The 12846-nt window shown below is 41.5% G+C and overlaps 1 protein-coding gene and 1 non-coding gene across 2 annotated transcripts in view; one reads left to right on the top strand and one right to left on the bottom strand.

Moving 5' to 3' along the window:
• CASC5 (cancer susceptibility candidate 5) overlaps positions 1 to 8346 on the bottom strand; it is a 28847-nt gene extending 20501 nt beyond the window's left edge. The window contains exons 1-9 of the mRNA XM_010564338.1: positions 8268 to 8346; positions 6467 to 6542; positions 6005 to 6044; positions 5701 to 5760; positions 4057 to 4118; positions 3486 to 3541; positions 2977 to 3016; positions 1798 to 1835; positions 1398 to 1450 (exon numbers count right to left, since the gene is read on the bottom strand). Coding sequence (XP_010562640.1) covers positions 1398 to 1450; positions 1798 to 1835; positions 2977 to 3016; positions 3486 to 3541; positions 4057 to 4118; positions 5701 to 5760; positions 6005 to 6044; positions 6467 to 6507 — 390 coding nt within the window. The 5' untranslated portion in view covers positions 6508 to 6542; positions 8268 to 8346. The remainder of the gene's footprint in view (positions 1 to 1397; positions 1451 to 1797; positions 1836 to 2976; positions 3017 to 3485; positions 3542 to 4056; positions 4119 to 5700; positions 5761 to 6004; positions 6045 to 6466; positions 6543 to 8267) is intronic.
• A 1569-nt stretch (positions 8347 to 9915) lies between these two features.
• Positions 9916 to 9997, top strand: TRNAS-GCU. The gene has a single exon. It is a non-coding gene; the product is annotated as a tRNA-Ser (tRNA).
• The last annotated feature ends 2849 nt before the right edge of the window (positions 9998 to 12846 follow it).

Raw genomic sequence — 12846 nt, 5'->3', positions numbered from 1 at the left:
CGTGCGGGTCGGGGGGGGGGGGGGCGGTGGGGGGGGGGGGGGAGTCGTACTACTGATTTCAGTCCTCCTTGATAACCAATAACACATTCAAGGAAAGGATGACAACTTAATTATTAGAGCATATAATATTTAAACAGCTTTTTTTGAAAGAATGTGTCTCAGTTTTAGTGTTGGACAAAGTCTTCATATGTAGACATATCTTGGTAAGCATGGAACAATTACTGAGCATTATGGATCAGTATTTTCTATATCTCTGCAGTGTGGTTTCTGCCTTTCCCCCACCCCAACTGCAGGCAAAAACCTTGCCCCAAAGGTATTATGCATGTGCCCCAAAGCAGCAGCACCAAGTTGGATGTTTCAAATTACTTTTTCCACCACTGACTAGGGAGATTTTTGTGTCTTTAATAGAGATGATTTACCGTTTTAAAACTGTGGGAAAAAATTGGCCAGTAACAAAATATAATACTGTATTTTATCAAATATAATGAATATCTTGATTAAGAACAGCTTCACATTTGCTTCAAATTACATGTGCTATTTTATAAATGCAAGAAATGAAATATACTAGAAGCACAACCATATACATTACCCAAAACAAGGAGAGACAAGAGTTTCAATCTGACCTTTATAGCCTCATGGTATACATCTCATCCACACTAGGATTTTAACTGTATGGCTTTTTTTGTTTTGGATTGGTTTAGTTTTTAACATTCATTAACAAGAGCTAACACATGTTTTTAAGCCATATCTTTAAACTCAACATAAAAGTTGGAAGCCATTGCAGTAAGTGAGACTGTTTTGACAATTGCTTTGTTTAACAACACAGTGCCATAACGTCATCACTGACATGTAACACAGTTCAGGATTTCTGTGCAATTGTGCCTTTGAAGGTCTTAGCTAAGAATTTTGTGTTATTACTTGATTCAGCTGAAGAAATTCAGTTACTTTTTCATGCTAATCATTGCCATTTGTCTAAAGCTTTTTAGCAGCAGGAACAGAGTACATTTGTGCATATCCATTCTACCCATAGAAGAAAAAAATACACAAGCAGAGAGTAATACATGAGAGAAAAATACATAACCATACCTATCTGAAACATAAGCTCCTTTGCATATTCTTAGATAAGAACTGAAAAGAATGGAGGAACTAGCTCAGGTACTGAAAAGTTAGCAAGCAATTTTAGAAGAAAGAGTTATCAATACTGCAGTATAATGCCTATCAGATTAGCAAAATACTTCAAAATATAGAAGATTAGCTTTCAGAAGAATTTTATGTGAATACGAGGATTTATTTTTTAGGCAGTTAAGTTACATTTTTCATCTTTACCACACAAATTATTGGAATATATTTTGGACACTGATATTTTCAGCACCAAAAAAATAAAAGCCTTCATATACCTCAGTCTGCTGCACCAGTGCCTGGATAGGGGCATGAAGCAAAGTGTTCATCCCTGTTGAAAGAAAAGGAAATACTCTATTTGTTGCACTATTTTTGTATTATTTTATCCACTGAGCTGAAGATCTATGTGCTCGCTTTACAAATACCACTGAGTAAGTAAGTACAATTAAAACCAAATATATCCTGAAAAATATTTTCAGTACTCCCTTCAGCATGTGGAAGAGCTACCCATACTTTTACAATGCAATGCTTGTAAACAGCCTCATGGGACAAAGCCTGTTCATGCAATAGTCATCTCAGTCAGGGAGATTGTTCTAGGCATATTAAAATTATTCACACAGAATCAATAGTTTTGGATAATGATAGTAATTTTGTTACTAAATCTATTTCCAAACTCACCAGTGATCTCGCATGGAACAGCTTCAGATTCTTCATTTCTACAAAAGGTGGGTTAGGTAAACAGTTTGTTAAAAGATTTCAAAACAGAAAGCTTCAGCAGTATACTGAAAAGGCAGAGAATTCTGTTGCATAGCTCATATGGGACAGGGCAGCAGATACCAGACACTATTTATATGTCTTCAGTATATTCTAATTTGAGTTGCAATCTTATTTTCCCATGAGATTCTCTCATCTTAGCATGCCAAAAGCCATTGTTCAAGATACAGATGGCATTGTAATTCCTCAGTGACAAGTAAAAAAAGAGAAAAGATTAATTTGTTATTTTTAACTCAAGCCTTCCACTTTTAGTTATTCCTTCCTCTTTGGGAAACTGAAGCTGTGTTCCTAAAGCCTCAAATAATTTCTCTGTAAAACAAAAAGCTAGATACAATGTCCAACTTGTGTGGTTTTCTGTCTAACTTCTAATGCCTTCTGCTCTCCACTGTTTTATTGATTGTCCTTTCAAGACCAAGAAACCTTAGCTAGAGTACTGAATTTTATTTTTTATATGTGTGTGTGTATATATATATATATGCACATGTGCAACACACACACACATACATATGTTACCATATTGGGTTGATACCTTTAAAAACATGAGTAAACTACAGCTGTACATAAGCCGTTTCCTTGCTATATATTTTAAATGTAGGAAATTCCCCTTCATAACAGATTTAGACAATTTCTGTGTATTTTACTTTCCAGGTCATTTTAATTTTAAAAATCCCATCATTGTGTTTTATCTAGACAAGAACTTTAAGGCCAGACTAACAGTTTATCTACCCCTGAGGGAAAAAGTTATTATAATAAATATTGAAGACAACGTCTATCAGATATGGAAACTGCTAGTTTTTTTCTGGCAAACATTGCCAAGCAATCAGCTTTGGAAGGAAGCAGTTTCAAGCCGTAATTGTTCAATTTTTCAGAAACTGCTATATTTTTGTGAGTGACCAAAAGTTATATGCTTTTTTTGCTGTATCCCTTCTTTCATCAATCAAAAGCACAGAGCAATTTTATATCTAAATAAATATGTATGCTGGATTTCTTTGAGGAGTAATATTCTGATGGTTGCATGTCATGTGAAGAAATGTATTTGCAGGACAGAACTCTATAGTCATGGGAATTTTTTTTCAAACTTACTGATTAAGCAGGACATCATTCCTCGTATCTGCTGCACATTCTAAAAATAGTAAGGAAATTAGACATTACAATGCAAGAAGCATGCTCAAACCATTCAGAGACAAGAGTAAACTGCACAGAAAATAAAGTTCTGAAGTTCTCACTATTGATGTGCCTTCTTAACATGGCAAAAACCCAGAGAAGCCAAGTACTTGAAAATGCATTAGCTTTTCAGATTCTTCCTAGGTAGTCTTTGACAGAGTGAATATGATATTCTGCTCAGCGTTCTTTTGAGCTAAATCTCCAAGGCATATTTTGTTCTAGGTGCATTTTGTCTAAGAAAATAATTCTTTTTCTGAGCTACAAGGTCCACAATACCAGTAACTAATGGGTTTTCAGCCAGTCCATGATAAACAGCTGACCATATTGTTCCTTACCTGTGACTGACAGGCCTGACTTCTTAAATTCAGGCTAAAATCTTGCTGCTAATAGTCTGCGAATCCTACCAGGATAAGAGAAAGGAATTTTACCTGTACTTTCTCTCTCTGCTGTGTTATTCTTAAGATCTCGCTGGAAAACTCTGCAGCTAAGAAAACAAAACAAAACAACCCAGTTTTTTAAAACCACAAGACCATCTGTTTTGAAGAAAAAAAAAAAAGTAAAAGAAATCAGCCCTAATTTCAATCTTTTCCATATAGTATGTTCTGAAATGAGATATCAAAAGCCAGAAGCTTACTGAACCCAACCATATTTTCCAGCATAAAGATGTCATTATCATACTTAAGATGGAAATCACAAAAAAATTTAATAGGAAACAAAAATTCTTAATTGTATTAAATTCACTGAACCCTTTTTTTCTAGCTAAGAAGAGAAAATGAATAATGGCTCTCTTAGGGCTCAAAATCAACTTAATATAACAGCAGCCACCAGTCTGCCTTCACTGAATACTCACAAATGTATGCAAGCAGCAGAGGGGATACCACATTATTACCTATATATAGCCTGCATTTTAGGGGGGGGTACCAGATTATTACCTATATATAGCCTGCATTTTATACTTAAATAAAGGACGTAGATCTGCATCCTTCGGATCAAACTTACTTTATGGTGTTCGCAAAGCTGACACGGCGAGAGGTTTTCCTACGTTTTTCTGTATTGATATCCTGACAATAAAGAACACAACACTTTGATATACAGAGAACTGTTCTTACCCATAAGCCACAATAAGCATAGCTTTTCATGAAACAAAGCCAAACAAAAAAACCAAACCCCCCTCAGAATAATAATCTATGAGCCTAGCAAGTACAACAGATATTTACCAACATCCTTAAACTACTTTATAGTTCTCCAACTTCTCCTGATATAGACACCCATCTCACAAGAAGTAGGACCTAAAGATCACTTTGTGAGAACTGCCTGGTTTCAAACACAAGAAGCAGAATACCAGTTATAAGGATTTTTGTCTGGCATATTGTCTGGCATACTAGGGCAAATATATGTAGTTGCTTAGCAAAAGAGTCACAGGATTTTTTTTCTTTAGTTTTCCCTTACAAGAGCTGAAAAAAACATTAATAGTGGTTTCTCTTCATGGGAGAAAGGGAAGGATTCATTGAAGAATCAAAGTCACCATTTTCCTATCGAATTGGTTAAATGGTGTCACTGACTACAGGGTCATACTAATGCAATGTTACAAGGTATGTAACAATGCAACATTACACATACTGGAAAGCTAATTCATCATACCACTGCTGTGCAGTTGTCTACAATAAGCTTCCCTAACTAAATAGCTCAGTCTCAGGACAGTGGAACGTTGTTTAAGAAAATACATATTAACATGCCATTGTGTGCATATGACTAACAAAGCCTGTAATATACTCAAATTTTTTTTAAAATCATGTCAGCAACACAAGCAGTTATGAATGATGTCACACTACTGTATATGATAAGTCTTACATTGCTCATTAGCAGCACTGTCCATCATTGTTAACAGGCATTAAAGTTTAAATGAAGACTATGAGCCGCTCTTGACACTCAACCCATTTTTGAAATAGATGTGTTGTGCATAAATATTTCGGGCTCATGTTTCATATTCTAAATAAATTGTTAGAGGCTTTTTCACTGAAAGCCTTATATGCTAAAAATGAGTTTTCAAGTTCTGTAATCAGCAACAGATGAATCATACAAATATATGATGCAACTAGCACATTAGTCCATAGAACACACCCTAGGTAGAAATGGCATTTAAAAAGAAATCCTGAAACTGAACAGGCCTATAGTTACAATGTCTAAGAAACAACAGACACTATAAACATGAGATATATTCTGTATTTATTTCTAGAAGAAAATGTTTATTTTGAGCTTTTACTTTAAATAAATTGGCAGGCTGGGTTTTGTTTTGTTTTTTTTTTTTTTTATCAGATGTAAAACCTTCTTACTGACTATACCAGCTTGTACACTGGTGGATCAAGCATCAAGTCAAATGGACTACAGCAGGAGCAAGTTATGCCTATTAATCTCTCTTCATTCCTCTTGACAGAAGAAATATTCTGATGTAAAATAGAAGTATGAGGAAAAACTTGATGGATTTCTTACAATATTTGGTGCTCCAGACATTAACCTTCTAAGCAGTTATTACAAGAGTTTTTACACCCATGTTATTCTAGTGACATAGCTTAATCAGTGACAAGTTGAAGAGCAAACTGAAGGTGTTAAGAGTATTGGCAAGAAAGGACTTAATAGACCTACCTGTGTCAATTCATTCCCATTTCCCAGATCATCAAAAGGATTTCGTGGAGCCTTTAAAATCTAGAAGAAAATATAATAGTTGAGAAGATCAGTTCCAACTACAAGAACTGATTACTTGGCTGGATTGACTTTATAAGAGCCACCCGTGCCCTAGTGAATCATATCAATCTAACAGGCTCTTCCTCTGCTTTTGGAATGCTTTTCTTCAACTGTGATGAGAAAACGAGTTCCTCTTTACAGCTTCCCTTTCTTTCCTTCACTCACTCAAATGGTTTTCTTTTGACAAATGCCTTAAGTTACTCACAGAGGACAGTTGCTTCCCTCTGATGTGCTCTGTATTATCACTGGAGGGGGAAAAAAAGGAAACAGGTATTAGGACATAAACTTGAACCAAGATGTATTTTTTGAACAGCATTGCCACATTTTTAAAGTTAATAAATTGATTTCTCCATTATTTTTATAAGTGTGAAATTAAATAAACAAGCTTGCTTGGAATAGATCATTCATTCCAGCGCTAGTTCCCAAAAATAATCTTTGGAAAATTCAGCAGATTGCCCTCCAAACCCCATGGTCAGCTAGTCTCCAGACAGCCCACTGCTATGAAATTTCCTCAGAGCTTTTCTACACACAATCAAAGAAACTCCCTGTTGTTCTTCACAATGGAAAACACATTTCATTCAAGAGATGCTGCAGGGATTAAGAAAAGTTTTGCCTCTAAATGATAATATTTATACCACAATAAAATTCTTAGAAGGTTTAAACTTACTTTTCCATATTCATGTTAGGGTCTGCATAAATCTTGTCCATTTCTGAAGGATGTGCTTTTCTTATAAAACACAGTACTGAAATCCAAAAATATTAATGAACCTCAGTAATAATATTGCATACAACCACAGCCAGATACTAGCCTTAAATGCTATCATTTTTCTCTCCGTCTTTCTCTAGTCACAGAAATGCACTGAAGTAAAATAGGCCTCTCAAGTCCACATTTTACTGTTATATATGATGTTATAAAACAACTGTGCTAACAGTTTAAGTCTTACTGGTTAGGTGTCCTTTTATTTAAAGTTAAGATTCTGGTAACTGTTGGGAGATAAATGTGATCAAACCTTATACAATACAAAGTTTGCTAGTTTGCTCTGACACACAAGACAATTTTTTAGTTAATACTTTCCTCACCCCAAGAATATCATACGTCAATGCAAATAACTCCCACTAGCACAGAAAACTACAAAACTTATCGAAAGTTGCATAAGGGGAAAAAATGAATTAACCCACCCTGACAGGATGCCAGTGCTAACACAGACTTAATATTGCCTAACATTTATTGTAAACTGTATCAAAATTCAGGGCTTTGAATACCAGGTTAATATTCCTCATAACTTCAGTCTCCCATGGACCTGACAAAGACCACCAAAAAAAAGTACCACAGAATCAACACTATAAGATCAATACATGCAATTTTCCATGCTATTTCCTAGATTTCAGTGATTATCTTTATCTACATGCATCCTTCCCTCAATAGCTACGCAAAGTATACTTACAGGAAAGCTATAAGCAATCTGACAGCATTTATCACGTTATTTTATTCTCCCCTTGCTAACTAAACCTCAGCAAGCAATGTTGTAAGAGAAACCCTTGCCTAAGCAAGGATTAAGTGATTTGTAAGACTGACAATTAAGTTTTACAATTAGAATAGAGATATCTGCACAGAACTGCTCAGCTTTTGCATCTCACAGAATCACAGGCTCTCAGGTACGCAGGGACCTCTGGAGATCATGTAGTCCACACCCCTACTCAAAGCTGCAGCAGATTGCTCAGGACATCGTCCATTTCAGTTTTGAGTATCTCTAAAGAGGAAACCGCACAGGCTTTCTGGACAACCTGTTCCATCTTTGCTGCATTTGTTTGCACCCTTACTTTTAAATGGAATTTCTTGTATTTCAATTTGTGCCCATTGTTTCTTGTTCCTTCACTAGATATAACTGAGAAGAGCTTGGCTTCATCTTCTTTAAACCCTCCCATCAGGTATTCATACATACTGATGACTTCCCACCGATAAGCAACATCCACTGCTCTCCCTTGTCCACCAAACCAGTTACCTCATTGTTGGTGTTTTAAACCACAAATTGAGTCTTATTTTTCCAAGCTAAAACTAATGTAGGAAAAGGAAGCTCCAGATTTAGCAAAATGCTAAATCACATAAAATGCTATTGCATATTATTGGGATATTGCTCACAAGGCAGAGCAGAGTTTGAATTACAGGGGAAGGGAAAAGGAACAATCTTTTCAGAAATATCAGTTTGCTCAAAGATGATGTTTAGGCAGGGCAAGAAAGCATGATGAGAAAACTTAGCTGACAGATTATTTTTTTCCCCCAGTAAATTTGTTTGCTTAAACAGAAAAAAGGCATTATTTTGAAGATACCCATTGCATGCGAAGGTATAACAAATAAGAGCCAGAAAAGTTTTCCAGAATGACATTGTACTTGTACACAGAAGCTGATTTGCTGAAGAAAACTTTATTAATTTATTTTTGTTTTATTTCTGCAGAGTAATTCCCCTCACCAAAGATGTAGCAGGTTTATGTTAGTACCAGTCAAAAAGGTAGCTGGAAAGACTTTGGCTTTCAGGGCCTGCAGCTCTGAGGCAACAAAACCGAGACGCTGTTTTCAGGCAGGCATCCTCACAGTGGCTCCCTGGCCAGCAGCCTGAATGCTTTGGATGTAAAAACTGCTGCACTGCATCAGACTAAACACAACAAAGAAGTGACATAAAAGATGGTCATGCATACAGGTGTCTAGAAGAACAGTGCATGGCTACAGAAAGCCCTGTTTAGCCTGCTAGGAGCCTGCTGTTAGCAGGTCTATTAATCTGGAATTCATATCCCAATCAACATGCTCAGTAGTCATTCCCTAATCCTTCTTTGAGCTTATTTACATATAGTTGACCTACAAGCATCTGGCACCGATTTGAAATTCTTTGTTATTGGACATAAAAAAAAAATTGAAAAAGCATCTATTTTAATTCTTATTTTTAATAATTAAGTACATCCCAGTTCCGCACTGTGAACACAAAGAATCACTCCATCATTTTTTTCAGTTCATTCATGATCTTACAGATGCCCACCCAAGGCGTCCTCGATCTTCCCCCCTTGAAGAGTAAGAATCTGTTTAGTCTCTCTTTACGATTCCTTTTTGTTCTCAAGCTGTTTCCCTCACGATCCCCCGTGTTATTCGCTTTACCGCCCTGACAGGGCTGACAATCTGGGAGCACTGTCCAGAACGACCGCCAAACGCTAGTTTACACCTCCTTATCGCTTATATCGGTGTTTTCCCAAACGCTAATTACTTCGCATCGATCAAGACTGCATTCATCGGTCAGTTTATGGGGCGATTCCTCTCACGCTTCGAGGCCACCCCCGACCCCAAGCACCCCAGGTGAAATCTCCTCAGGCCCCGGCCCCGCAACCCTCTGTCCGCCTCGCCTCTAAAGGCGCCAGGGGTGCGGGGGGGGACCTCTCCTCCCAGCCGGACCGACCTTCTCCCGCCTTTTATCCGCCCTCCCCTCACCCGTCGTTACCGCACAGGATCCGCCCCAGCGACAGGCAACGGCTGTCGCCTCAGGCGTTCCCGCGCTCGCTCCCCCGGCCGGGCTTCCTTCTCGCCTTTCTCCCCACCGGGACCCATCCGCGGCCGGTCTCACCTACCGCTCTCAGACAGGACCCTCACACCTAGCCCCCGGCGGGGCGCTCCCCGCTGGTCTCCGCCGTTGCCCCCCGGCTCCTTTAGCGGCCGGACCGCCGCCGCTTCGCTATTCAAACCCAACCGCCGCCTGGCGCGCCTGCGCCCCGCGCCAAATCCTCGTCGGTGACGACAGCCGAGTGGCGCTCTACGGCGGCCGCCGTACAGCAATGGCGCCCCCATACACACGCCGTTCCGTACAACATGGCGGCCTCAGCGGCCTCAGCCCGCTGCCTGCCATTTCGGTATTCCCCCTCACCAGCACGCCCCGCAGCCGGCAGCGATGAGGCTGGCGCGGTGGCGCCCGGCCCGCGCAGGGTTGCTCGGTCCCCGCGCGGTGGCCTCGCTCTGCGTTGTACCAAGGAAGGGCCGAGCAGCCGGCGCCATCTCGCAGAGGGAGCGGCGGGCGGGAGAAGAGGCCAGGAGCAGTCGCCGTACGTTCTTATAGGCTGGGCAAGAAAGAGAGCTGTCGTGACGAGGTGGCCGAGTGGTTAAGGCGATGGACTGCTAATCCATTGTGCTCTGCACGCGTGGGTTCGAATCCCATCCTCGTCGAGAAGCGACTTTTTTTCTCCCCCCCCTCCTTTTTTTTTTTTGTTTTCCCCTCCACTTCTCAGGGGACCTTCGCGCTCGCTGCCGCTGGCTCTGCTGCCCGCCCAGGGCGCGGCCCGTTCAGCCCCGGCGAGCTCCCGCCCGCCCTCCCGCGGCAGCCCGCGGGCCGCGTCCCGTGGCGCGGGCAAGGTCGTGAGGGGAGGCGGAGGATGGGGGCAGGGCCGCTCCTCAGGGACAGACCCCACGCAGGGCCGGCGTCCCGCGGGGACACCCCCTCCGGCTCCCACCTCCCCGGGTTGATATTTTTGAGAAAGAAAAGGGAGCAAAGCCACCACCCGGGGCAGCCACCACGGCTGTGGCGGTGCCAGGACCACGTCCCGCGGGGTTTCGGTGTCATGGCCCCAGGTGTCTGGATCCCCGTGGGGCCGGCAGAGCTGCCAGGTCCCTGCCTGCCCACCGGCTAGGCCGCCTTCCCTCTCTTCTCCTCAGGAGCCAGCCCTGCTGTGGAGCCACAAGCCGTGAGGCCGCTGGGAACAAGCCGCTTCCGACTCCCTTCTTGCAATCCCAATGTTCAGTCCTTAGCAGGAGCTTTGGGTAAATATTTGCGAGATCAGGGGTTGAGGGAGCTCCAGCCAAACCAATCCAGGCGCCTCATTGGAAAATACGTCAAGGTTTGCTTTAGAAAAACAATTATCGCCGTCGGCCTTGCTTTTCATGAAGCTGTGACGATTTAAAAAGCATGAATGATTGTATTGAAGAGATACTGGAAAGCTTTTCCTCTCTGCTTAATCCATCAATAAACTTTTTAAAAGTCTGGAAGCAGAAGTTAAGGGAATACAGAGCTCCCACTAAACACATCATGGCACCTGGGGAAGGGGCCTCTCACACGCAATTTGCTGTAACAGCTCTGCGAGCCCTCCAGGCACACGCTGCGGCAGTTTTAACTACACTTGAAGTACTAAATCCTGTGCAGAGAAGGGCCAGATTGTGACTCTACAGCCTCACAAACGGCACCCATAATGGACCACCTAAAACACAGCTGCAAAAGTGTTATCATGTGGAAGATGGGCATCTTGGCAATGTTCTCGGGGTTAATTCAGAGTCAATCCTACATAATGAGTGGGTAAGGCACAGCGGAGTTCGCACCAGGGTTTGCTGGGAGGGTTTATTTGTATAGGTAAGTGCTTTAGCTGCTGGTGAGATGCACATTCTCCCGGTCCTTTGCTGTAGCATAAAAAGATGTATCAAAATAAAACTGTACTAGAGAAAGGACTTCTTCCAGGACCTACACTTTGTACAGGTAACTTTATGCCCACAATCACCCCCCAACCAGGATGCAGTATTTACCACAGACCTAATCTTAGATGGGAATTTATCACAAGACATCTCTAAAAGTAACACTTTCCCCATTAGCAAAACGGCAAACGTCAACTTCTTGTGCGTGTGTAGGGCACGTATCAGCAGGACACCACCTCTGAACTGAACTAAAATTAAACATGGTGCAGTTAGTGGCAGGCTCCTTGTGAAATCAACCTTAAATTTTCAGTGTTCAAAGTATCTTGAAAACAGAAGCCCTGGGGTTTCTTGACCAGCAAGGTGTGACAATTAAAGGATGCAAACTGCAGTCATGCATAGCCAGAAAAATGAACAACACAGCACTAAGCTCCGGTTCCACATCAGGCCCTTCAGCCATCCAGTCTCCATCTACTGGCACAAGTCAGTAAAATCCCCTTCAGATGCTTATTTCTTACAGAGAGGGAAAAGAAAATAAAAAACAAAACACCCTCCCCCAGACAATACAACTTGGGACACCTAAAAGTCTAATTTAAAACTGTTGCCCCTAAATCTAGTACCTTCCCCTTGTATCTAAAGCTAGTAACAGCTGCAGACACCCTTATTTATACCCTGTGAGTGTCCAAGTTTCATTTACAGTTACATGAAATATGTATTTTGGTGCATGAAAGATGTGGATGACACTAGTTTTTAGTGTCATCTCTCAAACACAGGGGACCTTTTCTCTCCTTTGTTTAGCAAGCTGCCTGTAGCTAAGTACTAGACCTGACCTTAATGCATGATGGCAGGAAAAAAGTAAAATATTACCTGTGGTTAAATTAGAACCACAAGACCCTTGGTAGGATGTAGAGGAGCAAAGCTCAAGCCTGAGTGAATTTTAATGGAGACATTCAACACAGCAGCTGGATGATCCAGGAGAGAAAGAAATCACTTGCTACTTGGAGCTATTGGAAGAAGTAAGCACTGGCTTATTCTGTTTTGGTACACAAGTCCTGATCCTGGTAACATCATCAACAAGCGATTCTAGGAGCCTTGCCAAGGAGGAAGGTAGTTGTTCCTGCAGGCCTGGCCAACCTTAAGTCCCCAGCAGACACCTGTGAAACAGGGAGTTCTCTGGTAACCTCTGTGAAACAGGCAAACTGGTAATAAAAGATCTGCATGAAAACCACGTCTTGGGAGGGGCGCTGAGAAACAGCTAGAGCTCCCTAGAGCACAGCATGACAAGGAGAGATCATCTGAGAGCGGACCACACTCCAGCAAGGCTGTTGCCGTACTTGCTGAATAGTATCAGCTCCTCTGGATTCCTTTCTTCACCTTTAAAAAAAGGCTTCTTTAATATTTTAGAAGTGTAGAAGGCTATGCAAGTGCCCTATGTAGGAATGGGCATGGAGAGAGGTGGATATGGAGCGACGGAGCTAGAAACCACTGTCTGCAAACAGTCCTTGAAACAACATGGCTCTGCCCAGGTGAAGGTTTTGATTGTCTGTAGCAGTCACTGGAGCTGGTCATTACTACTGGCAACACATACAGGAAAGGGGGGGGGGGGGGGGGGAGAAAAA

The sequence above is a fragment of the Haliaeetus leucocephalus genome, unplaced genomic scaffold (assembly GCF_000737465.1).
Source record: "Haliaeetus leucocephalus isolate CR32 unplaced genomic scaffold, Haliaeetus_leucocephalus-4.0 Scaffold177, whole genome shotgun sequence".
NCBI lineage: Eukaryota > Metazoa > Chordata > Aves > Accipitriformes > Accipitridae > Haliaeetus > Haliaeetus leucocephalus.
This window is presented reverse-complemented; position numbering and strand designations above follow the sequence as displayed.